The sequence below is a fragment of the Plectropomus leopardus genome, chromosome 5 (assembly GCF_026936395.1).
Source record: "Plectropomus leopardus strain MGB_pleo_1.0 chromosome 5, ASM2693639v1, whole genome shotgun sequence".
NCBI classification, from domain to species: Eukaryota; Metazoa; Chordata; class Actinopteri; order Perciformes; family Serranidae; genus Plectropomus; species Plectropomus leopardus.
In genome coordinates this window covers 15989468-16017041 of record NC_142180.1, presented here as the reverse complement: position 1 = coordinate 16017041, position 27574 = coordinate 15989468, and the positions used below count along the sequence as shown (strand labels likewise).

The 27574-nt window shown below is 38.0% G+C and overlaps 2 protein-coding genes across 2 annotated transcripts in view; both read right to left on the bottom strand.

Moving 5' to 3' along the window:
• The window catches only part of pde4cb (phosphodiesterase 4C, cAMP-specific b), a 119754-nt gene extending 103101 nt beyond the window's left edge, over positions 1-16653 (bottom strand). The window contains exons 1-2 of the mRNA XM_088077601.1: positions 16465-16653; positions 7733-7783 (exon numbers count right to left, since the gene is read on the bottom strand). Of these exons, the coding sequence (XP_087933727.1) occupies positions 7733-7747 (15 nt within the window). The 5' untranslated portion in view covers positions 7748-7783; positions 16465-16653. The remainder of the gene's footprint in view (positions 1-7732; positions 7784-16464) is intronic.
• Positions 16654-17636: 983 nt separating this feature from the next.
• On the bottom strand, positions 17637-26905 carry cist1 (colon, intestine and stomach enriched 1). The gene is made up of 4 exons (XM_042512018.2): positions 26735-26905; positions 23105-23485; positions 22336-22499; positions 17637-20269 (listed from the first exon to the last, which is right to left on the bottom strand). The coding sequence occupies exons 1-4, from the start codon at positions 26793-26795 to the stop codon at positions 20225-20227; spliced, it is 651 nt and encodes a 216-aa protein (XP_042367952.2). The 5' UTR covers positions 26796-26905; the 3' UTR covers positions 17637-20224.
• Positions 26906-27574: the final 669 nt, after the last annotated feature.

Sequence of the window (27574 nt, the reverse complement as noted above, 5' to 3'; positions counted from 1 at the left end):
TCAATTCTGCATAAATTAGAGCCTTCATAAAATGTAAAGTGCTAAGTTATATAAAAATTCTCTCCCTAAAGTTGTCACAAAGGAGGAAATAAGCTTAAGAGATCAAAAGAGACCAAAACCAATATTTTTGTACCAGGCTGTAAACATGCCCCGAAAGCTTAGCATACAGATGAAGGGAAACGGAGAGATGAAGAGAGACTACAGGAACAGGGTTTCTTGTTTGCATGACATTTTTAAAAGTATCAGACCATAACCCAGTTACACAGGTGCATGTTAACACACGGTGGGTTTTGGGTCAACACATATGATAAAAGTAATTTACTTTTCATAATAAACTGGTTCCCTTTGGGGTTTTTTTCAGACTCACTGACTGAATATTTGTGTCAGAACAGCAACTGAATTAACAGTAGTTTCCTCTGTATCGCTGCACACTGCTGTATTTTCAAGCGCTCACACTGATCTGATATCTTCCCTCCCACGTTGACATTCTGCAGGTATGACATTTTAACCTGACAACTGCACAATACACCTTCATTTACAAGTTTCTGCTTTGCTTTAACATGTTGTTTTCCTTATTATTTTTAGCCGAGGGACACATTTTTTTTACAGCCAATCAGAGAGAACACAGCTGGTTGTCTTATCACCTGGCCGATCTCCTGCCACGCAACACACAAGACGTGAAAATGAGTCGGCTGGTGTGTGGTCAGATGGGACAACAGGTGCTCTGCTTTAAAAAAAAAACAATGAGATGATGGGACTCATCCTCATCACGGTTCTCCATTAATCAAGAGTGTTTCAATGCTCATGACTCACTATCTGTCCCAAAGTCCTTGTTGTATTTTTCAGCACAGTGTGGCAGGACACAGTGGGAATCAAACTCCAACCCTTAGCTGCATCAGTGTTCAAGTCACGAAGTAGTGGCTCAGTGCAGTACAGATGAATGTGGTTTAGTAGTAGTAGTAGTAGTAGTAACGAAATATTGGAAAAACCTTATCTAGCATGGAAAAAAAAAACAAACAAAAAAAACCCCAAACAAACCCAAAAACATTACAGAGAAAAGCCTTTCAAAATAAAGCAAAATGAAACGTTGTGACAACAGTGGTATCGAACGACAAACCTTAAATCACTGAGACAGTAAACATTGTAAGAAATATATACCTGCTTACAATGGGGCAGTGTTAATTTACTAACTACTTAAAGGATGACTTTGATATTTTTCGGTCTGGACTCTGTTTTCCCATATTTTGGGTCTAAGTGACTAATGGGAACAACAATTTTTGTTACTGGTCCAGTACTGAGCGACAGGGTAGCAGACAGCAGCTGTGAATTAGGCTGCAGTGTAACCACTTGGGGCATTTATGCACCATCAGTTAACGTCCACTAAAAGTTTTGGTTTTTGCCACTGACATGCACAGGTTGTTATTCTGACTGTCTGACAACTTATGGAAAGGATGCCTACAGAGACGCTATTGCCAAACCAACAAGACTCCATTTAAATAATCAATATTTTTAGCATATATGGAGTTCGCATTTTTTTAATCTAATTTGTTGAATTTAGGGTGTATTTCAACCAAACCAGAGTCGGTGACTGTTAAAAGTATGGAAAAATTACCCAAGATGTTTCTGTAAAATTTGTTTTGTTTCTGCTGACTTTCAATGAAGTCCGTTTTACAAAAAAAAAAAAGACAGTTTATTTAAAAGGAGTCTGGTGGGTTTGGCAATGGCAATTTTGGGGCTGATTCTGGTTAACGAAAAAGTATCTTACTCTTTTACAAAAACATGTTTCTGTAGAGATGTTTTCCATAATGTTGTCAATAACAGTAACTAATAATCTGAGCCTGTCAGTGGCAAAAACAAGCAGTTTTAGAGGATGTAAATGGACATTGCACAAATGCCCCTAGCAGTTACTTTGCAGCCTGTTTCACTGATGCCAGCTGCAGTCCTGTCACCAAATACTGGACCAATTTCAATAACTGTTGTTCCCATTAGTCACTCAGAAATAAACACATGGGAAAATATGGCCCATGTTGAAAAATACCAGTTACCCTTTAAGTGAAATTCTGAAGTACTTGTACTTTGAGTATTTTCATTTCATGCTACTTAATACTCCTACTCCACAACATTTTTTTATGGAGTGTTATGCTCTGTGCTATACAAGTGGAACAATCCAACAGAAGGTCTACCATCTGCTGTAGTAAATAAAGTTTGAGTTCAGTTGTAGCTTCTCAAGAAGGTCTTATTAATAATTTCATTTCCATTTTAACAATTTGTTTTATTTTCCATCTTAGATTTACGATCCAGTAAACCATTTTCTCTTCTGATACTGACTCTCTTTCTCCATCTTGCTCTCATTTAGGCAAATCAGTTAGCCTGTTGCGTAAATGTGGCAATTACTCTCAACTGCAGTTAATCAGAGCTTTTGTGTAACTTAACAGCTCCTTGAGATTTGGCTCCAGACACCTTCCACCAATCATTTTAATTTCCTTGCAGATAAACACAGAAAACTGACATCACAATTCAGCCTTTTGTGCTCAGAATGAACAAGCTGATGGGTGTCAGAAGGGTGTTTCAGCTCAGTCGAAAGAGCGGAGTGCTCTTATAAAATTAAGATCTGAAATTTTGAGATCTGCATGTTGTCTGCTTAAAACGGGACTAAAAACTGAAGCCTGCCTGCCCTCAACAGTGTAGGTTTTTGACACACTGGTCAAAATAAAAAAGGAAACACAGTGGAGGAGTCATGCCATTCAAGAGAGAAGCACCTGATACACCGACATATCCTGCTGCTCTGTCCACGATCCAATTTGCCACAGGTATCCCACAATGCACTGTGTGCCCATCTGCCTTACACAGCCTATACACATTTATCTATACACTCCATGCAAGGACAAGGCGTGCATATGCTTATGGATAAAGACAAACAAACAGAGCTGAGCTCTGACTGTTAAAGGGAAAATTCATCCAAAAATCAAAAATACACATTTTGTTGAGTCTTAAGCCAAAGTTTTCAGTCCTACGAAGCTGGCTCTCTTAGCTAGATTACCATTATACTGCAGACATAACCTGGTTGGAATTTTTATTTCATTTATTACTTTATCTCAACACCATTTCAGACAGTATGGAGAACAAACTTTACATACAGAAATCACAGAAAAATGGCACACAGCATGGCTAAAGTACAACTAATGTTACTTAAACTAGGGCAGGACATCCTTCAAAAAGCACCTAGTTTACATATAACTTTTGGCTTATCCGACTGCAATAACAACATTACCTTAAACATAGAAGGGCAATTTAAAAAATACTTTGGCAAATACCTTCTCTGTAGTTCATTGAGCTTATACTCTAACATCCAAACAGAATATGACGCTGCTCGCCCTTACGATTGTCATTACAAAGGCTGCATATTCTCTTCTTTCTACTCAGCCCTTCATACCTTCCAATGAATTTAGGAATTCTACTTTTAAAAATTACAAATAGCCTGTCTGTGCTTTAGGTCTTCACACAACAGATATTTTTCCAGCTTGTTTAAATTCAAGCTATATATAATATATAAATATATATATAAATATATATATATATATATATTGAAATAGCTAGAAAGTGCCTTTCACAGCTTCTTTAAGTAGTGTCACTCTATAATCACTGTCAGTATATGAGTGATTGGAAGCTATAGGAAAACACTATAAATACACTTTATCCAACTTGTTAAGCTGTTATGCTGCATACATACCAAAGAACAAAGCCCTGCAATTACAGTAGCACCTACTGTATGTATCTGTATGTGTCACTTTTCTTCACAGGAACCTACAGTACATCAATGATGCATAATATCTGAGAAAGAATATGGTTTATTTTATTAACAAGGTTGTTGTGCAACTGAATGTGTCTGTGGTGTTTTCTGGTCCGTTTGTCCACAGTGATTGTAAAATGACACCACAGGTAGAATTACAGTTTATCATATTCTTAAACAGGATGACATTTACTGGCACATGAAATGAAATGTGGTAATAATCCTTAAATCATACCATACGTTTTCAGATTATGTATCCTTTGTTGTTATTTGCTCTGGTCTGTTTTTGTTTTTTTTTAAACTGCTGGTATATTACAGCTAATAGATAAACATATCCATCACAGATAATGTTTAATCAGGTAATTTTTTTCTTTATTTTGTCCAAAACCTAAAGCAGTTCATAAGTATCCTTCATTATGGGACAGTGTCAGACCTAAATATAGCTCTTTATTCGAATGTTAAAATGCACTCAAGCTAAAATCAAGTTTAAAGTTTAAGAGCTGCAGACTGTGCAGCTGTCACATTAGCAATACTGGAGAGATAAAATAATAGGTTATATTGACTTTCATTTGCATTCATACAATTAGTTGCTTTCTGCTGGTGTTCCTCTCTCACCTAAATTAAAGAGACGGTAGTTATTTTACAGTAGCTCTTTTTAAATATTCTTTAAAGGTGGAAGGAGGCAGCACACAATCAATCATTTTTAGGTCAGCGCGTCATTTGACTCATTTTATGTGAACATGCTCAGAGCCTGAGGCAGAGAGCGTGGCTTAACAGAGACAGTTGACAACCACCTTCACGGTCCCTGGTCTCTGACCAGGGCTTCGGGAACTGTCGAGCCAACTCAGGCAAAGAGAGCCTGGCTCTGTTGAACTTGCTCCGTTGTACAACCCCCTAATCTGGGTTGCTTGTGTGAGTTGCCGAATGTTAGAGATATCAACTGCAGAGATGTCTGCCTTCTCTCAAATATGATGGAACCTGATAGCACTCGGTTTGTGGTGCTCAAAGCGCCAAAATATATATATATATATTTGAAAAGGTCAACAGCAATGTCTCTTTTCAGAAATCATGACCCGATTACTCAAGATAATCAACAGACCTTGATGTGAGCGATTCAATCTAGGAACTACATCCACCAACCGAATCACCACGCAAAAGGAAATGTGCAACTACTGCTAGCTTACCTAACGCCACCGAGCTAGCTGACGTTACAGCTTAGCCGAGGAGGACGCCATTCATGTTTACATGTTGTCATGACTAGATGCACACTTCCCTTCTGCAAAGTGATATATTTGGCAGGTGTGGTTTGTTCATATAACTGGACTATGTACACCCATACCACAGCAAATTTCTCCAACCCTTGGAAACTCACATTAAAAACATTCAGACTGATAAATAGCACCACAGGTGAGAAGACAACCATCTTTTGGTTATAGGGGTGAACTGTCCCTTTAACAGTGGCGTGATGTAATCAGAGATAATAAGAGCATTTCATCAGGACACGGTGATCTTCCATGAGAGCAATCAAAGCCGCTGCTGTTTTCCTAATTGGGAAAATGAATATTAATCTATTCTAATGGTGGAGAGAGCGGTGTGGGACAAACCACCCCGCTGTGTGAGTGATGTGAGACATGTGTGAGTGTATAAGGGCAGACAGCCAGAAGAAGCTGTTCCTCCGATGCAAAGCTGAAAACATTCACGTGTGCATATAATGACACCTGGAGGTGCAAAGAGTATAATTTGTGTCGCTCCATAAATACAGCCAGTCTCCAATCAACTCTCTCCCTCCATCTCTGTAGGCGTACAGTGTGTCATGATTAACACTGCAGGCAGACAGAAGCAGAGGGCTTTTTAGGAAAGATTGAATTTTTTCCCTCAAAAAGTTAAGTTATAGAGCAGCCATGGGGTAAAGCTGTGGGGGGGGGTTCTGTGATCACAAAGATAAAAGGCTGACACTGAGTGACTCGCCTGCACCCAATTGGAAAACATTTAGACATCTACAATAAAGCATAATGGTTACCTTCTGCCATCAAATAAAGACTAAACCATTTTATATATTTTTACATAATTTTAAACCCTAATTGTACAATTGTATAATCAAGATTTAGATATTTTGTGGTAAATATCCATGACATATTTGGTTTTGCGCACTTCAGAGCTTTCTAAAAAATGAAAAAAGAACAACGGGTGTATTCGCAAAGCTACCTAATACTAGACTGGATCCTGGTAAAGACGGCACAAAAGACAGAGAGGTAGGAGAAATATTCTCCAAAGGCTCGATGACAGTGAGTTAAAGAAATGCTACAGATTAGGAACAATGTTTGTGATCGATCTCAGAGATTTCACTCACAGCTCCCACCAAGGGCAATAATGATTCTTACAAAATCTTACAGTGCAGCAGTGTGTTGTGATCACACGCAATGCACTTTCAGTCTCATATTGTGGTGCAGTTCATTTAATTTCCACTGGGTGTCCTCCACACTTTGAAGGCTCACAAAAGGGGGAATCTATGACAACCAATAACATATTATAAAAGAATGTATCATACCTAGTAATGGAGTAAACCACACCTCCTCACAAAAATAAAGTTTCTGTTTCTTCCTCACTCAGAGCTGCTCTGAGAATTTTCCTGAATCAGTCTAAAGATAACTCTCCTTGCTAGAAATTTTTGGGCTAAGTTAGGGGCTCTCTGAGCGGATCTGAGAGTGTCTGTGAATACCACCCCTGGTTTATAAGAATGGTAATTTTGCCTGGGTTCAGACCTTTGAAATCCCACTCCACTGATTTCAAGTTGACAGATTTATCTGTCATAGTGACAAGAAACAGCAGTTTTTTGTTAAAATAAAAAACAACCAATGAGACTCGCAAGGGGACTTGATTACAGTGCCTGCAGGCGGGACTTACACCACTGTCAAGCTGCTGTCAAGTATTATTAAAGCTGTGCGCCATATGAGCAGCAATAATAACACTGGCAAGCACCATAAACATGATAGAAAATGCTATCAAGGCTGTTCTAAATCAACATGCCTTTTTAATGTTGTCTAACATCGTGTTTTGTCCTTTATTTGCTCTGCATCACTTTTAAAACCCTGGCAAAGCAACTTGTTGGCATGGCTACACATTAGTGTCGACTTAAAATGACATTAGATCCAAATTTGAGGACTTGAGACTTTCTTGAGTAACAAACCCACAAACAAATGTTTGTGGATGTGTGTCTTTGGCTGACTTATTAGCTTAGCTAGAATCTAATCTTTGGCCAGATAATCAGAATATCATACTTGACCTGTCACTTGCTTTACCTGAGAACGATAACTTGACTTGTCTTGTGTGACTAAGCAGTGACTCGACTTGACTTGCTTGCTTATCACCATAGTAACTTCAGACTTGCTTGTGACTTGCACATGTGTGACTTACTCCCAACTCTGAGATGTCTTAGATATTCCTTTTGGTGCTGTGCCAGGAAGCTGAACTCACTCCTGTAACTTTTAGACCTGCTGTGGTTAAAGTTATATTGCATTAAATTCATAATTGCCAATTTGTCCTTCAAAATGCAAAGTACAGTCTTTGAAGCATTATTTTGTGCAAGATAATAATTAAAGCCATTTTAAAGTGCTTCTAGCTTTTTAACAACATCTGACGTGGCAAACTTGATCTTGATAAGACACTTACTGTGTGTATATGCGTGTGTGTGTGCATGTCCCCTATGTCTTTATTAACAGCGAACACTGCCCCAAAGTTAAGATAAAACTTTTATGGCCCTGAGGTAATCCAAGTCCTAACCCAGTCATCATGAGAGAGGCACAACGTGACGCGCAGCTGCAGGCAGATCTTACTCAGGACTTCACTTAAGTTTGCTACAGACTTGATAAGGAAGGTAGGAGGGCTGTGTGTGTGTGCTTGTGTGTGTGTGCATGTTTGTGTGTGTGTGTGTGCCTTATTTACCTCAAGCCGAGACATTGATGCTCGTTATTTGTTGCAGCAGCAAGACAGCAGCTGAAACAAAGAAAGAAACAACAGAGAAGCGGTTTTAACATGACATTCATCACTCTTTGTAATCCAATTTGATCATTTTGAGGTATACTCATAAAATACGTTCACTTAAAGGGGAAATACGAGAGACTGGTGGTTTTTCTTATGAAAATATTCATAAACAGTTCTGCAAATTGATCAGTTCACTGTCTGCATAGATTTCGAGCACTGAAAAGTCATTTCTTTACCATTTTACTTCAGTTTTGCATTTGTAAATAAAATTAAACACAAGAAAAAACAAAATAAAAAGTATTATGAGATATGACTGCAGGTCTGTAATACATATAAAGAAGAAACATTAAAGTGTAAGTGGCCTATAAAAACTAAACATTAATGAAGACACTCATCTATAAAGTATTCATATGATTCATCAACACCACCTGGCATTACCATGTGCTCAGTGATGGCGGAATGATCTATGAGCACGCTGGCGGCAGCATGAAGGCTAAAATGCCTTTTGACCCAGCCAGAAAAAAATCACGATAAAGCACGTTTATGACGTCGGATTTGTTTCTTTCCTTGACACACGCGTGGAGTGCTCAGCCCAATAGATTCAAGACGGCAAAAGTTTTACACGAAAAGCAGAAATTATTGCAAACACTAGACAGCAGGGACAAAATCTGTTGTGTACGGTTCTCAGCCAAACGAAAGTAGGAGATATTCTTAAGCGAATCATTTATATGAGCGACAATAAGTCATCAAGTGGACAACTGACAGCACCAGTACCCTAGTTTTGGTTTCTACCATTGAGGATATTTAAGCACCTGGTGAGAGTTAGACTCAATATATTCAATTCTGACACATTTTATTTATTGATATTTACTTTATTCCTGGTAGTCAGCAGAATGTAATCAATGGCCAGTTAAAAGGAGGTTCCTCTAAAGTGAAGGATTAAGTGTTAACTAGCAAGTCAATTAAACTTCTTAAACTGTGTTCACTGTACAAGTGACGACGCAACAGCATGACCAGCTACACCGATGCACAGTCGTACCGTAATACCTTCAGCTATGGCTGTCGCCAGTGTGGAGGTATAAAAATAGTCAAAATCAAAGCAGCAGAGGTCAATATATCCTGACTTTTAGTCCTTTTCCTACATTTCCCATAATAATCCTATTAGTAGCCCACATCTTTGCAAACATCTTTCAAACTCGCCTCCAATTTTTAACGCAGGCTTTTTGGTAAAATAATTAATTTAAGTCTCAAACCCAAATTAAGATAAGCCTGGTGACATCACTATGACATCATCAGACTTGACAAATCTCCTGCAAAACACAGAAGATGCTGCCAAACAGTTTTCAGGGTATTCCAGTATCTGTTGTGCTGACATACATCAACTGGAGATTTGTGTTGTGTCACAGCTCTCATTACATTATCCTACTCTGCGGTTCAAATTTGACTTTGTTTCTGTCAGTAACAACCTACAGTCGCCCCCGGTGGCACAATAAGAGGAGCGAACCAGAGATTAGTGTATGAGGAGTCAGTTTCATCACATGCAATTCCTGCTGCAAGTCAATAGGAGCCAGTGAAGGTTGTGGATCATTAAACTTTCCTTTAGGGCAAAATAGTCCATTTAATCTACCATTCAGTTTTAGTTTTATACAAACATAATAAAACAATGGAAAATGTTTAATTCATGCTCAGCATCCAAAACAGTCGACTCCATCAGGTTATCAGACATTCAGTGTAAAAGATTAACATCTGCTCTCTGTGTCTTTTAATGTGAATCCATACCAATGCTTTTACAGAGTTGAGACCATTAACACAGGCTGGACAATTGCTTTCCATTAGGGCTACGGCTGTTGATTATTATTTTGTTGATTAATCAATTATTTCTTTTGTCCATGACATATTAAAAATTTGTGAAAAATGCCTTTTGTAATCTCCCACAGTCCCAAAGCCGAAGACATTCCAAGACAAGCATGAAAAAAAATCACAATTATGAAGCTGAAAGTATCAAATGTTTGCTTTTAAAAAAACTACTCAAATGGTTTTATGATTATCAAAATAGTTGCCCATTAATTTTTGTCAATCAAATAATTGATTAAACAACTAGTCTAATCATTGCACCACCACTTGATATCTGCTGCTTACTTAGATTATATTTTTCTTCTCTATTCTGGTACTGTAAGGTCTGCAAAAGATGTTGTTTCTGACAATCAATAAATAAGATCTCAAGTAAGACATATTAAAAACACTTGCATCTTCTCCCACAAATAAACTGTTGGTGGTTAAGGTGCACCTGAGCCAGTCTGAGACAACATCCCTGAGACATATTGTTGGCGATTGTCCTCTCTAGACAAACAACAAGAGCTGATTTAGAAAATGGTTTTTCTGACAGTTTTGAGGGCACAGACAGATGATGATGTCTTGCTGATAGGAGCGTCCGATCAGAAAATGCTCTGCAGGGCATGGACAATCGATGCAGTGTGTCGGTTCATTTGGAGGACTTGCTGGATAAATTTCACCTTCATGACAGTTATAATGATGATGTGTTTTAGAACGGGGTTCATAATGTTCATGTCTAATTTTATGGTCTTTTTGGAGACTGGAGTTTAGAATAAAAAATACATTTCTGTCTACTTTTTGTATAAAAAAGCAGATATCTGTCTTTGCTGTGCATGTGTAAAATCTGCTATTATACTGTAGTTTGTTTAGTTTATGGTGTTGTGTTACAGTGAAGCGTATGTCTTATCTTTTGTCCACTCCCATTTTTTATGAGTGCGAGTTGACTGTTGATTTAATTTTATTGATCTTTATTGATGAGGGCTGTAAACTTAAAAAGGACTCCTGATTAACAGGTGTCACTCAGTTGTATTCACAAACAGCTGAAGTGTATCTGCAGTCATTTATGACTAACTGAGGGGATCAAGAGCGGGCTTGTGCACTTGCACAATTTATCATATTCTACATTTATCTGATTTACAAAAAAGACCAACGCATACATTGAACTGATTTAGTGGGTTCTTATGGATGCTTTACAGATTCATGCACATATAACAGAGCAATCTTTGATGGTATTAGTATTGGTATTATTAAATATAGTTGTGAATGGGGAGGGATAGGTCTGTAAATGTTTTTCCTCGTGTTGTATTCCCATTTCAATCTTTTCTTTTAATATCTTCAGTGTTGCTCAGAAATACAGGACGCTCCCAGAGAATGTTACAATCATATAGTTTATGATGTGGCAACTAATTTAGTTATAATTCCCATTTTGTTTTTGAGAAATCATGCTCTGCATGTCAGTTAAGCAAGGTGGACAGTTCTGAAAACTACAATACCCATGAGTCTTGATTACTGTTGCCATGGAAAATAAGAAGTCAGTGTGAAACATAGAGGTAGCAAATTTAACGCAGGTTTGTTGTCCAACTTGAGAAGAAAAAATGGTGCCATAGTTGCTGAATGAATCCAGATTCACTTCTGTTTTCTCAAAACCGTTATTTCCTGCCTGCTGTTAGTGGGACAACACCAAAGTTTAAGCACTGTGATTGGCTATTTCTTGACAAAGTGCACCACAGTTATATTCTCCCTCAATGTTTTTGGCTTCTACCATCAACTTCTCTTTATTAAAGGACCAGATATTTTAACTCACATCGCCTAGTTGTGACTGATGATTCAACCAGGAGAGTTTCATGCCGAAACGAGCTGAAGGAATGCTCCAACTGTGAGTCACATATTATTGTGTAAGGGAAAAATGAATGGGACTTTTCCTTCCAGAACCAGAGGCGTCCAAAATAGCGCCTCCCACTTCGCAACTAAATCAAAATCTCTGCTGTGAAAATCATATTTAGAGGAAATGTGCAGCCTTAAAAGAAGAAGTATGAACTCACTGAGAGCTCCTTCATATTTATGTCTTTTAAAACTTGCTGTATTTTGTATTTCTTTGCCTCCAAGTCAAAAGATCTTCTGCTGTCAGGCTCTATAGTGGACCTGGAAACCCTCTGCCCCCTGATACGCTCCTCTAATCTCTGTCAGACCTGTTTTGAAGCGCAGCTCTTGCTGGTTTCAAGATGCCGTTTGACAGCCACAGTGTAGCAACATTTTTGATCAGTTTCTTTGTCAGGCAATCTTTTACTGCTCAGAGTGAAGACAGACGGCCTTTTCTCTGGTGTGAGCTGAGTTTTAATTCAAAGGACAGGGAGTTTTTTTTTTTTTTTTGAGTGTAATGTTGCCAGTCGTATTTGCAATTTTCCTCCAATGACAAATTAGAACATCAATTTGAGGGCATAATTGGAAAGCCCTCAGATACTAATGAGTCTCCTAATCAGTGCATCATTAAAAGCAGACCATTAGGAAGGTCAACCACTTAGAGCGTCATAAGAAAAATGCAAACAGTGCAGCTGAAAGACACATGCTGTCTGCTGTGTCAGTCATAAAAAACATTTTCAATTCATTAAAATTTCAGAAGCATTACTAGAGTGTGTTCAGTGCTAATATTTCAATTTTTAAAGCTGTGACCAAAAGTGAAAATGCTTTTGATTGAACAATTTTCAAAACATTGCCACTATTAATCAACGCATGGCATCTCATGCTGCAATTATTCAAAAGTTCACAGTGTGCATAATGTGAACCCTTCTGTACTGGCACAGCAGAGCCTGTAATGATTAACTATCTCAACAGCGGTGTCCTTGTCTTAAATTCTACAATCAACTATCATAAAGTGAACACCCAAGGCGTCTTGTGGTGACGTCATTGTTGTGACGCACATCAGATAGGCTTGTTAAGATTTCAGCCGATAAGGGACTGCAAAGAGTCTGAGCAACGTTCAAGAGCGTCACTACGAAACAAGATATCTGCTGAGGGAAAATGTGGTTAACAACCTTAACCAGCACATCTCTGATTATGACTATCATTATTACAGATATGTCTTCCCTCTACAGTCTCTTTTTAATGGGATATTAAAGAAATAGTTGATCATGTTTATCATTTTCATTATCATTTAGTTTCATTTTCATGCCACAGACTTCAGAAAGTGACTGCTCCCCGCCAAAAAATAATCCAGTACATAACTCCTCATGAACCACAACTTCCTTTTACACTTTAGTTTTTGAACGATTTCAACAAGTAAGATATAACAAGTTAATTTGTCAAGAGCCAGAAGGCAGATTTTTTAATTTGTGAGGGGAGACGGACCAGCTGTTTCCTCTGTTTGCAGGCGCTGTTTGTGACAAACTAAGCTAACAGTCTGGCTTCACATTTAGCACTCTGCAGGGTTGGGTAACATTTGATTACATGTAATCAGGATTACACAAAATAAGTAACTATAATCATTCCACTGTCATTAGATTGAAGTAACATTTTCAGGATACTTGATTACGTTTCTGATTACATCTTCAAAATAGGCATTTGACAAAATCATTAAACCTTTTTTCATTATAACAAACGCTCTATTATATATGTGTGTGTGTGTGTGTGTGTATATGTTTCTATTCTTTTCTTTCATATATTCTTTTTGTCTGCTTGTAAATGTATAGCTTTTTCTTTTTCCCTGAAAATATTCATTCAAAAGCACACTTGACATACAGGGTTTCTTAGACAGGGACTCCACTCTGTGGTGGACCAGCAGGAGAAAAAAAACAACACTGTTGAGTCAAGATGGGAGTGTCAAGCAGTCGCTCCAAAACAACCCTACATTTACGTCTCTTAAAAATGTGAAACACTGTCCAGTGCGATGTCAGTGATGTCGTGTGCAAAAAAAATCTATGAAAAAGGACATGCATGTTGAATTCAACTTCAAATAGTTTTTAGAGTACAGAGAGAGATGTCTGACTTCAATGTGGCCAAATGTCTTTGTATTTTATGCCCTTGTTAAACAAGAAGGAGCTTAGCTGAACCAACATGTTGGTCTCCAGCTGAACACAAAATGACTTACAGTCAGTGACTCAGGCCAACTGAGGATACACTGTCTCATGAGGGACAGCAGCAAGCAATGGTTATTATGGAATTACAAATATAGGAGTGTTTCTACTCTTTCTATCTATCTCTGCTGCAGACTCATTTCTTCAAGCCGATCAGTACACTTTGATCTCATGTTACTGATTTTCAAACCAGCAACATTTGTTAAACGCAGCAGATTTGACAAAGGACATCATTTCTGCAGCTGGAAAGCATAAAGCCTCAAACCAACATTTAGAAATAATAATGACATGAAAAAGGAAATTGCTGCTTCTGTGAAAAACTTGCAAATCAAAAATAAAGTTTGAATTTCAGTCATTTGGCAATAAAAGGTTTGTTTTTTCTCTTTTCACCAGTGATGTCTGAGGAAGCCTCAACACAAATGCCAATTGCCTGTAAAATTACCTCTGAGTCATGCAGACAGACAAAAGCAGATTTGGGCATTGGCTTTGCAAATGTTTGCAGATTAAACAGCCATGATGATGGATGATAAGAGACGGCTAAGCGCTGGAGCAGCACGCCATCTAATGGACACACAGAGGACGCTCCTGACTGGTTTTCTGTGTGTCTTGATAAACTGAAGACACTGAAGGATTCCCAAAGTTTCCTGCGTCAGAGAGACAGGTCTGACAGAACGACTTTAACCCTGAGAGGGCTCTGTGCAGATTTACATAACTGTACTGTGAGAGTGAAGGTAAGCACAGCAGGTACAGTGAAAAACTCATATATGTCACTGCATAACTGGAAGGATTTTCCTTTCCGGCTGAAAAAATAAACTCTCTGTCCTCCCCAAAAGAGTGTGACATTTGAACTGCAGCTGTTTAGAAAAGAAGCAAGAAATTCAGACAAAATGTAAAACAAAAATGGAATTACAAGAAGTTATTGCCAAGCTGTATTCAAACTCTTCTTTACTTTTTTTCATCATGTTGCGTGTTTGAATCTACAGGCTGACTGAAAAAACTCAACTCTCTCTTTTAAATAAGGCACTAAAACAAAATAAGCAATGGCGTCTACCAGACCAATAAAAGAAAAACCAGGTATATGCCACATTTAGAGTAAAACCAAGAAAAACAATGGGTGTAATGTAACACAGCAATAATACTTAATTACAGTACTAGCAGTATCTTTTTAAGGAATATCTTTACTTTGCTTGAATTTTTATATTTCTGTCAACTTTCACTTTTACTCCACAACATTTCCTAAATAGAATGTGTACTTCTGCTCCACTGCTGATCCCATTTTAGTTACTTTGCACAAAAATGGGGAAGTAAGGAAGGAAGGAAGGAGGGCTGGACGAATGTATGAAGAAATGGGAAGGAAGGAAAACAATGATTTTGTTCTCTAAATCCTTCAAGTTGTAAAAAAGACCTTGTTTTTCTTCAAGTGTATAGGCTCCATTTTTAGATGGTGTAAATGTTACAAGGAAATACATTTTATAATTCTCAAAATTCAGACCACAAGTTTTTCAATAACAGCATTTATTGATACTTTCGCTTTTAGCACTTAAGGGTGTTTCATATCATAAAATTACTTTTGATTTATAAGTACAGTAATTTAAGTAATATGGGTGATTTTAATTTTAATTTTCTAGTAAGAAATCTGTACTTCTTCTCCAGTATTGCTTTCAAGTACTTTATCCACCCCAAATAAAAACATAATTGCTTTAAGAAAGCTTCAAATGATCCTCGCTTAAATAAGGTCCCAATTTATCCCAGCTCAAAGAGGGCCAAAAATGATCCCAGCCAGAGGATGAAGAGGAATGAACAGCAGCGCAGAGACAATAATCTGTAATCTGAGTGATCTAAGCACGCTGACATATAAATTTACTGACTTTTTTTTAATTACCCTTCTGAAAATGTGTGTGTGAGAGTCAGAATGAGAGTAAATGAGATAAATTTTAGCAAAAGTTTTCCCTCTTCATAAGTGAAAAGAGAAATAATGACAGACAGGAAAGGATGCGACTATGTCAAACCGTGAAGAGACACTGTGTGTGTGTGTGTGTGTGTGTGTGTGTGTGTGTGTGTGTGTGTGTGTAATAGAGACAGCATGAAGGAAGCAGATATGGAGGAAGGAAGGAGATAAAGACAGGAGGAGGGAATGCATAAATATTTTGGGGAAATACATTCCATGTTGGTTTGCTCATGAAGCTGAATTATTCCAACAGTTGAGCAGATGCAGCGCTGTTTACAATACAACACAACTGTGACTGGACCCCACTACAAGGCCCACTGAATACGTGCTGCTAAGATCCTATCAAAAATACTAGAGGATATTATACAAAAACTACAAAAGGGAGACTCACTGTGAGAGTATTACTGTTTTATATAAATACTTTGACAAACTTTCATAAGAATAGTTCATGTTTTGTCAGGAGCATCAGGGGAATGTTGAAGAAAACAATGTAAAACAACACAAACACATATTAAATCTAATGGCTGCATTATAGGAATGAGAAATTTAGATTAATTAATTTAGATTATGTCCGCCTAAAATCACTGTTGGGCTTCACAGACACGCTTTAAGTCCCTGAAAGTGCTCTCTAAGAATAGTGCAAGACTCCCATCGTGAAATCAGATTTTTTGGGGTTTTTTTTGAGTTTTCTTCTCGCAGGAGCAAACCGTCAATTTTGCCGTTAAGCAACCACCTATTTCATGTGAAACACGCACACAGCCAGGACGCCGGTTGGTTTTCTCAGCGTATCTGCAGTCACATAAACGTTTTTAAAGTTTAAGAGTTGTTGAATTTTAACTTACCGCAGCGATGTAGCCGTCTTCTCTCGCGGGGCTTTTCATGAAGAACATATGCCGTCTAACCTGTTGGAGGTGACAGTCGGGTAAAGCTGTCGCAGTTATCGCTCTTTTCCATTTTTATTGCTGCAGGCTGTCTACTTAGTTAGACTTCAAACTCTGCAGCATGCAGCGTTGCATGCCCGGCCGTCACTTTGACGTCGGCGCCTCGGATCACATGACAGGAAGAGTAGTTGAGGGACGTAAATAACGTTACTACATTAACCACGAGGTTTGCTGGAGTGGCTCAGTAACATTTTTACTGCTCAGCATTAACCTGGGTGTTTAAGACAGAAAATGTCACAACACCTCACACACCTGGGGCTGTTTGCGTGTTTTGTTATCTCTTATTTCAGCCTACTCATCTTTTCTGAGCTTTTGTCTGCTGTCCATACACTCCTGCTCACTGACTCCCCATAGACTGTCTGTCTGTGTCTTTAAGTTCACACGTTTTTGAAGCAAATTCTACTCTAAAGTAAAATTCCTCATTATGTAGAATATCAAATTCTCTTATTGTAAACACAGCCTATACACACCTACCAGGGATTATTGGTGTGCAAGCAACGTTTTAATTTTTTTGTTAATGTTCATTTAAATGGGAAGTCTTTTGAGATCATTTGTAATAAAGAACATTTTTTTAAAGTATTTAAATTAGTTCACATACAGCATCCTATCATGAGAGCTGCGGGGCATAAAGGAGAAAAGCTTGAGAGTGATCAAGTATTTATTTGTTGGCTTTTATAAAAAAATATTTTTATAAAAATAAAACAGAATAAATTCAAAACTTTTAGAGAACAGGGGACATTCCCTGAAGGTTTTCCAATTTATCTCAAAACCTTAAGGGCACCCACAAAGAACTTAAGGACTGTTTGTTTGTTTTATTTAGACTTTAAAGTACCTCTAGTGGTTAGGTTTATTTTCCAAAACCTTAAGAGAACAATTCTTATTTTCAGAGATCATTCCCTCAAGATTTTTAGAAAATTAACCTCAAGATCATTTTAAACCTTCAGGAAATCTTCCCTGAGGAAGTTTTTTTATCTTTCTAAATTTGTAGAGAACCTTTAAATAACGTTCTCTGAATGTTGTCAAAAGAATAATTTAAAAAAACAATTTCAGAGTACCTTCAGTGAAACTTCACGTTTTCTCAAGGTTTCAAAAGGTTTATTTTCATAAAACCTCAGATAATGTTCCATAAACGTTTTTAAAAAAAATTTAAAAACCTTAAACCTTCAGGAAACGTTTCCTGAACGTTACCTGTTTGATAGGCAGTTAAATCACAGTCATTTACAGAGGAATTAACGCAGTGTTTTTTAATTTAAATTGTCTTTTCGCACTCCCACAAGTTCATTCCTTTACATTTCATTACCAATAGGTTACAACTCATTTAGCAAAAATGGGCCAAGTAGGGATTTTATGCACATTACAATTAAAAGTGGGTGGAAAATGAGAATAAAGCAGTATTTAAAAAGTCAGCCAGTGTCAGTCCTTAGGACTTATGTGAAAATGGCCTCTCCACACTCACAGATGTTACCCAGATGTCTGTTAATCAGATGTAAGAGAAATTGAGCAAACAGGTTGTGCCAGTGAGTCAGATGTCTACACCTACTTGTGTCTATTCGGAAAAGTGTGTCAGCAGTGATCGTACACTCATAGATGCTGAGACAGCAATATCACACTATCATCTCACAATTTCAGTTTGGCCACGGTGGCACAGTCATCTTACTGGCTGTGACCTTGTTAGGTAATGCTCACCATCAAACCCAGCAGACAACAGGCAGCAGCTTCATCTTTGGAGTCTGAGAGACACTTGACATGTTAAAGTGTAGGTAAAAACACAACAGACAGGGTGCTGGGTGCTTCTTTGAGCATAAGATTTATCCGTATCAGAAAACACAACAATCTGTGCTATAGAAAAGCAAAAACAAATGATGTGTTTTTGCAATATTCCTGTTATTTCATTGAAAATGTCACAATTATGTACATCTGTCTGACATAATGTGTGTAATGCACACTTGCTGGTTTATGATGCTCACCCATTTTTAAAAGCATGTACTGTTATCCCTGAGCATAAACATTCAGCAAAATTATTAAATAAATATGAGTCTGAATATTTTATTTTCAATCGGAAGAAGGGGGCAAATGAGGCAGTGTTTTGGGTTTCTGCAGGCAAACATTGTTTGTTAAATGCCAAAATAATGAAACTGACCAATAATGAAACTGACCAAAGTACAGTTTAAACTGTTACAGTTTAAAGGTCTGTTGTGTAGGATTTAGTGGCTTGTGTGAAGTTACAACATTTCAACCATCTAAAACTTCTCTCATTTGTAAAGTGTGTAGGAAAACTACAGTGAGTGACACAAAGACACATGCAAGCTCTGTGGAAGAGGACGCGCTCTGTATGTTGATAAAATGGATCATTCTAAGGTAACAAAAATCCAATTCATATTTTCAGGTGATCATACACTGAAGAAAACATAGTAATGAATATAATATACCATTTATGCCAATATATCTTCCTATATCCTACATACTGTGACCTTTAACAGATGAGCCAAGGGAGATAAACTATTTGAATTTGCAAGTTCAGAAGGCCAAAGTATAGCACCTGTATTTGTCATTTTCTGCTAGTCTTTACATGTCACAAACTTTTTTAGTAGTAGTAGGACTTCAAATACAGCCTACACTGAATGTGTAGGTGGCACTTGACGTCAATATGCGTCAATACTTGACGTCAATATGACGTCAGAAAGACTTCGGGCTCTTATGTCAAACAGACATTGAATTGTGGTTGGAATGCCACTGGTTGATTACATTTAAAATATTTGATGACTTCAGTATTTCACATTGTGTGGACGTTAACATTTTGCAGACTTCAGGTTTTGTTCCTAAGACTAAATGTTGTTATTCCACGTCAAACTAACATTAGCATGACATGTTTGGAAGATGACAGATTTTGTTTACTTAACACAAGTTAAACCCAAAAAAATCAAGTATCATCAGTATTTTAAGTCAAATTTACGACACTTGACATCACAACCTAATTCAACCAAATAACACATAGCAACATTGTAGGCCATCTGGAAAGCCAGGGCAGACATCATTTATCCATCATATGTGGCAATAAATAACACAACACTTGTTCATTCCAATAACAGTTGTGTTTCTATGCAATAATTGCCCCAAAAGGCATTTGTGCATGGATATATTTCATGTACACTTTTAGTCCTGAAAATACATCTTCCTGTACACTGCTAACGACACAAATCCCCAAATCATCACAACTTACAATATGCTGTATTCTTATAATGTCAATAGTTACCTGCAAGAGTGCAATTGTGAATTGTAAATGCTTACAAGAACCTGCATTACCAATTTGGGAAACATTCATTTTACATTTTTACCTTTTTTGCTTATTCTCTATTCATAAGAACCTATGGAGGCAGAGTTAGTGCAACAATTGATTTAGCTTCAATCAGCAAAACTAAAAGCAGCCAAACAGGCAGGTCAAAGGTCAAATTTGAGGCTGAAATACTCCAGTCATTGACAATTGGCATTGGCAAAAGTGCTTTGTAAAAAAAAAAAAAAGAGCCTGAGAGGAAAACATCAAACTTGTCTTGGTCTTATGTGGACAAGATTTCTATGTTTTGTTTTGTTTAGTTTTTTTTTGTCCAGAATCATCAGTCGTACAGCAGACTGGACTCCTCCCGGACTGATGAAGTCTCCTCTGTCATTTTGAGTACTGGGCAAATGGAGACTCTTCGTTCACTTTGCCCTGGAGGGATGAAAGGAAACAGCAAATGGGTTAAAAGAAACAAAACATATTCATATTAACCTGCAAATAGTGTGTTGTTAACATGCCTCTATTGGATGTTACAAACCTGCTTTACAAACAGAGCAATAAGACTCAATGAGACTGCTAGCACTGTGCTGCCTTACTCCTATTCAGGATAACAGGAGCATATCCTGTCACACACTGAACTTATGCGAATTTTATTTCATTTTAGGGACTGATTTGGTAAACTGCGACATTTTGCAAAACATTAAAGTTCTGGTTTGTAATCAGATACAGAAAGAAAATCAAGGTTTGGTCACTAAAATGGTGCCAACTGGGCCTGTCATTTACACCTTTGTCCTGACCTTTAGAGACAGTTCTGCTTTCGAACTTCTCTGCTATGTTATTGCTCAAATTTAAGCTGAGTTTGACATGACTGAAGAGGAGATGAATTAATAAGGGGATATTTTAATAAAAAACACTCATTTTATATTAATTATACTTACAACAATTCCCAATGTCACTTTGAACCCTGCAGACAGACTCAAAAGACACCCATTAACCATGCAAGTTATCTGCTCTTCTTCACCTGCTAAGTTTGCAAAATCAGCTGTTTTTGTGTTTGGACCCATATGCACTCCTGCATATGTTCAAACGAAGCACACTTCAAATCCAACACAACGTCCTGAAAGCTATTTACAGCAGCTACACTCCTGTGGCAATAAAGATTTAGAGATAAAGCTGGTGTCAGTAGTGTTATTCTGAGTGCTTTGCATTTGTCTCACACGGTAGAGACCTGTTGCCTTATCTATCATCTGAAATGACCTCAGAAGAAGTGATGCAGCGCTGACGATAAGCTTTAATTTCTGCAGAAAGTGCATGCTTACCACACAGTGTCCTGTTTCTGAGACTTTTTCACATAATGAAAATCCAGACAGACTTCCTGTTTGTGTAAAAGATAGAGCAGCAAACCACTGTGCCCACAGCTGAGAGGAAAAGGAAGAAGATGACAGGTGGAGGTTGAAAATGTTTTGAATGCCAGCTCTTAAGCACTGCCAGGGCTGACAGAGAATGAAGGGCTGACGTCCCTGTACAGCAAAATACTGCACTTCTGCCAGAGTCACACCTTGTCATCATTATCTACATACCGGAACATGTGAGCAAGTGTCGCCCCCCGCTGGTAAAAAAAAAAGTTAAGCAACTTAGACACACGTGGCTTTAAACTTCACTATATTCATGTCATATCTTCAATGTTTACTGTCATGGCCCAGCAGCCCATAGGGTCAGGGGGGGCCCTGACTTTCACTTGCAAAATGTCAAATTGTAAAAGTAGTTTGTGCTGACCAGGAAGTGACTCAAGGTGACAAAACAATTTTTAACAAAATTACACAAAATTACCTCAAAGAGACTGAAAAACCCACAAATCATGTATATTGACTACAAAGTGATGCATAACCACCACAAAGTCTGTGAGTCTTGCTCCTGTGAAGGAGAGGTGAGGGGGACGTTTACATTTCTGTATCTAGGGGCCCATCCTCTCATAATTGCCCATGTTTAATGTGTATTGTTTTTTGGGTTTTTATTGTCTCATACACTTTGTTAGCTTCCATCTTCGCTTGGAGTTGAAATCTGCACGTGTCTGATGTAAGTGTAGTTACAATTGAAAAAAATATTCAAGGGTTATGTCAAAATGCCATGTCTACAACAGGAATGCACTTTTGCAGGTATTTGGTCATTAATTTGACAGATTGAAGTTTTGACCTTATGATGGCCCCGGATGAAAAGGTAAGGGATCACCAATTAGATCACAATAAATCCACCTTAAACTATAGATGTCTGTACAAACTCCATGCAACAGTTTCTGAAATATTTCATTCTGGATCAACCAACCAACTGACTGAACAACACGCTGCTTGCATGGCTAAAAACAAATTAAAACACTTTTAAGACCTTTTTCGGTGTCATCCTTATGTGTTCTCAATTCAGTAAAGATTACATTTAAGTATTTACAACATTTTAAAAGTTTAACATCAGTTAAAACATCAGATTCCTGTTTTCAAACTCACCATTGGCACGTCTTCGAGCCTCTCAAAGTTGGACCTCGGTGATCGGATACATTTCACGGTGGCAACCACCAGCACAAGGATAAAGATGATAGAGAAGATGCAAAGGATGGCCACGAGGCCGGGATTTGCTGCCAAGTCACCTTTTCCCCATTCCTGTGGGAGACCTGAGGGTGAAACAATCCCAAAAAGTCAGTGGCAGATCTTCTTTAGGGCGACATACACAACCAAGGGCCCCATATAGAGGGGGGTGGGGGGGCCTACCCAGCCCCAATTGTTTTTATTATAATAATAATCATGGGGAAGTTCGTCTAGGGCACCACACATCCTAGGTCCAGCATTTCAAAAACCCATCGTCTTTGCTACTCAAAAAAACTGCACAAGCCATATATCTACTTCAGTTAAAAAGTGTGAAATAACTGCAACTTTAAATTTGCCAGTAGAGAACTCTCTTAGTGCAAAATGTATGACAGTCAGCAGTGAAATTCCCCAGAAAAAAATGACTATTTTGTGAAACTGATCAATGCAGCTTTAAGCTGAATAAAAGTGATTTACATCCTGTTATTTTACTGCTTAATGAAACTCCACCTGGCTCCTCTCTTTCACTCCAAAAACAACCACAAAGGACTAAATAAGGGAAAATGTTGCAGGTTCCTAATTTTGTCACATTTTCCCTGTTTATAGAGGTGCAGATTTTTTGTTTTAGATTTAAACATTGTTCTCAGATTCAGAAAAAAAATGAAAAAACCCTCAGCTCTGACAGCAGTCTGACCTGGGCTGGTTGCGTTCACAGTGATGGTTACAGTGGCATTTGGCGTTTCTGATGCTGGTGGGAGTGCTGATCTTTGTGAAACTGTTGCGCTGGATGTCTGGTTGGTTGTTGTAGTCTGAGGAGGTGTGACATTTGGAAGTGTTTCCACTGTCATGTTGGGTGTATGGGGGGAAGTTGCGGGTGAGGGTGATGATAACACTTCTTGTGAAGTGACTGCAGCGGTCGTCTTGTGTGTTGTTGTCAGAGGCTGTTGTGCGTTGTTGGCGGTTGTCGTACTGAATAGGCTGACTTTATCCTTTGTGGTAGCAGCCAAACTGGTTGACTGTGCAGCACTTGTGGTTATCCCTGTTGTCTTTTTGACTGCAGAAGTAATGGTGGTGTCTGTAAAGGAATAGACAGCATTAAAACTCTGTGCAGATGCGCAGCATTCACCCCTGATGGAGACAATAGTGGAGAGTTTGTCGGCTTTTTTCAAAGTTGATAACAAAGCTGATGTTTTGAACTAACGGCAGGGGCGTAGCTGGAAATCATGTGATCTTTGCTAAAGAGGTGACTAGGGCCCACTGCCACCACAAATTAGCTTTATTTTAATGACACAACATGTACAAACACAGTACTGCTGTTGGACTCGCCCAGTTTTTCCTCTCTGACCGCTGTTACACAGACATTAATAACCTGTTTATGAGGCTTATCCTGGTTATCATTATATTCGGGATATGGTGTTCACATGAGCAGAGAAATCAGGTTATTCACACACCAGTTTCTTTCAGGGTACTCCAGCTTGCATATTCAGGTTTCTCATTAAAAGAATATGCTCAAACACATAAACAGAATACTCCAAAAACCTGATCTTAAATAGGTTATTCATGTCCATGTAAAGGTGTCTCAGTAAATAATATAAAAAATTAAAACAAATATAGATAATAAATAACAATAAATAATTATCCAACCTCTTAAATCTTGAAGTTAATTTCTTTTTACATTTCAACATTTTGACATTACTTCAAATAAACATATACTGCAATAAATCAGAGATATACTTTAACTTATGCAAGTGTTTAAAAACAAAGAAAACAATGTTTAATAAGTAAACAGTTGAGTAGCCAATCTGATTTGACACAAGGAAGGCTGTTCCTGCTTATATTTGTGTGTGTTTCCAATAATTGTAGTATATGAATAGAAAAGTGACTAAACTTTTTAACTCATGTCTAATATTTGCGTTATCAGTATGCCAGGGCCAAACGGCAACATTTTAAAGGTGAAATTCAGAGCCTATGAATTGTCGGGGCGTGCCTCTCAACATTAAGGTGGCTGAGCCAGCGGCTAGCAGCTGACAGTGCTAACTCCATAAACAGCGCTTAACAACAGCAACAGTGTTGACAGAGCTCACGGTGTTCACCAGGGCGCCCCAATATCAGCAGTAACTAGTGCAGTGCAAAGCAGTAGCAGTGAGCTAGCCAGTGGGATACACACATGCACTATCATGCACACGCAGTCAGGCGCCATTAAGCCGCTTTATCTTTACAGAGCAAATAATGGTTTCTGCTAAATGCTTTGATTGTCGCATACAAACCTTAAAGTTCTTCAGTTTCTGCTTCTTTATACTTAAAAAAAAACAAACCTGTTTTATACTTATTTTTCAGACTTAGGCTTAATTGCCCACAGAGGAGATTTCTTTTCCCAGAACTCTACAAAATCAGACCAAAGCAAATACAACAGTAACAACATGGATTACACCATATACTATAAAATGGTACACAGTAACAACACTGACAACATCACAGTAGCAACACAGACAGGAGTGCACACTCAGGCAGAGGGGTGAGGTGGTGATACAGTGGGTGTGTGACATCCTGTTCTCTTGAAGTAACAAGGCGTGCAGTGGCCCTGATGTTTAACTCTGTGAGGTTGGGTGTGAGGACACCAATTATCCTGGCAGCAGCGTTGTTTATGCGTGTGAGTTTGGCCTTATTAGTAACTGGTAACATGATAAAAGGAGGAGACAGGGGTGCAACATATAGTGCTTTAAGCTTGCGGATGGCTGATAGCCTTTGCGGCTCTCCTTTTTATGATGTCATTAGTGTGCTGGTTGAAGTTGAGTCCAGTGTCACTTCGAGGTATTTGAAACTGTCGATTATTTTAGATGTTTGGTTTCGATGTGAGTGAGATGCAAAGTTGAGGGCGGACCACTTATTATTTTCTTTGTCTTGCTGATACTGACACCTAAATATAGATGTATATGCTATGTTTGGAATATTTTCACTGCTTTACCACAAGACAGCTGTTATCAATGGGGACTTGAAGCATATATTCAAATATAGTGTACACTTAAATTGAAATGGATTTTTTTAGGTGGCTTAAATGTGTTTCATTACAGCTCCCTCCATAGCAGCACATAGTTTAGCTTCAGTGATGGCAGATTTGGTTTATCAAAGACTTTAGCAAAGCAACACAATTCACAAAATAAGCACAACAGAAACGCCAGATAACTCGCACTAGCATGATTAACTCTACATCTTTATGACTGTGAAGAATAGTTACGACTGAAAATGACATTAAAAGTAAACAAGTTTGCCAAATTTACACATCTTTGTAATTCAAAACCACAGCCAGTTTTCACCCCATGTTGTAACATGTTACAGTTAAATAAGGAAGTATATGCAGAATTATTAGCTAATGAATAACGGAGAGTGGGTGGTATTAAATAAGTCACATTTCTTCCCACTTCTTTTCGAACATGTAATTAGAAATGACTGTTTTCTTATACACTATTCTTTGGTTGGTTGGTTTGCTAATGGTCTTTAAAAAAAGGTGCAGTGCTCTGCTGTTAGTGGTGAGTGCAGGTGATATGAGTATGCCCACCCACGCAGCTTGCAGCCTGTCACTGGAAATATATGTATGAGATGGATTCGAGCTCCTTAACAGCCTCTAAATGCAACTTGAGGTGAGATTGTTTCCTCAACTAATTTTGTTTTTCAAGTCATGAAGGCGCAGTTCAGTTTGAGGTTCAGATTAGGCCATTAACTCTGCGGTGTGTTTACTAAAGCCAAATCAACTGACAGGTAATGATGTTTGTTTACTGATGATGCAGACAAAAAGCTGGCAGTCAGCTGGCATCGAACGTCTGTGTACATATAAGTGTTTGCATAAGTCGCAGACACCACAGTAAGTTAAGTTTAGGATCACTTTCACTGATTAAATATTTGCTTTAGTCTCCACCCAGGCGTGACCTTACCATTCAGGCTACTTTAACTTCCGCTTATTGTTTACAAATAGCAGTTAATTCTTCATTCAGTATTGTAGAAAATACAGATGGAAAAACTTGTATTTTACAGCAACAGACAGCAATATATTGTTTAAATATAAAGGTTTCTCTATTTCTGCAGGGATGATATTTGTCCAAATTTGAATGTAATCCTGGCCTCAGGTATTGCTGTTGTAGGTATTAAAATTGTACAAAATACAATGATTCCCTGAGAAGAAAACTACATCCAATTTACCTGCCTCCTGCCGCAGGAAGTTTCCTATTTGCATAACTTTGCATCAAGATTTCAAGATGACGTTTAATTCAAATTCTCACATAAATTCACACGTCAGTTCAACAGGTAAAAGTGTAAAATGTTAACTTACCTTTACAGACTGTCACTGCAAACAGGGACAGCAGCACAGTGAGGTACATCGCTGCAGGCATGTTGAGAGGAAAAGGCTGGCAGTCATATCGACAGTATTCAAATACACACACAGTCTACATCCTTGACAGCAGGATGTGTTGAGCACCTGAGGAGGAGTGCTCTGCACGCTGGGTTGGTACACATGAAATCCTTTAGGCTGGTTGGTCAATGTTTAAACAATGTTCTGTATTTGCTCTTTATTTAAAGTGACAGACATTCAATGGACATGTTTTTTTTTTCTAACTTTGATTGACCTTTTGGGCAAAAGTAACAAATATTGCTCTCTGAAAATAACAGAAATCCATTCAGTGATTGATGTGTAAAGTTTGTTTGTTTAATGTCAAAAATGTGAAGTAGAGCAGGTTAAAAAAAAGCTGTTTCCCTGCTGAAAATTCTCTTTTCAGTTAACATTGTTGTTTATGCAGTAGTCGCTTATCGCTTTTGTGAATTCGTGCCTGGTGACAAGTCGACCATCCTGATTAAGGGTCCACAGATTATCAGCCTGGCTGATAATCAGGACAGATATCTGGCATATTGCCAATGATCTGTATTAGGTTTTGTTTTTTTTAATAATTGCCAGTAAAATTAATTAATGAAAGTGTGCATATTACACTCAACCAACACCAGTGAAGGCAGTCTGCAATTCATGTAAAGAAAGTGTCAGCATGGGAGGAACTCTTACTTTGAAAAACTTCAGGGAGCTATTTTTACTTATTCTTTTTCTATTGAAATTTTCATTGAACTTTTTTTAAAAAAAAGTTGCTGGGAACTTGCTGTATATGATGTTGAAAGTTTCGGT

What these genes read in the sequence shown, in the direction of transcription:
- cist1 (XM_042512018.2), bottom strand. Translation starts at nt 26,795, where the DNA reads ATGCCTGCAGCGATGTACCTCACTGTGCTGCTGTCCCTGTTTGCAGTG. An exon ending in TGTGAACGCAACCAGCCCAG is followed by an intron (nt 22,500 to 23,104) that starts GTCAGACTGCTG and finishes TTTCACCCTCAG; the next exon opens with GTCTCCCACAGGAATGGGGA. An exon ending in GGCTCGAAGACGTGCCAATG is followed by an intron (nt 20,270 to 22,335) that starts GTGAGTTTGAAA and finishes TCATCCCTCCAG; the next exon opens with GGCAAAGTGAACGAAGAGTC.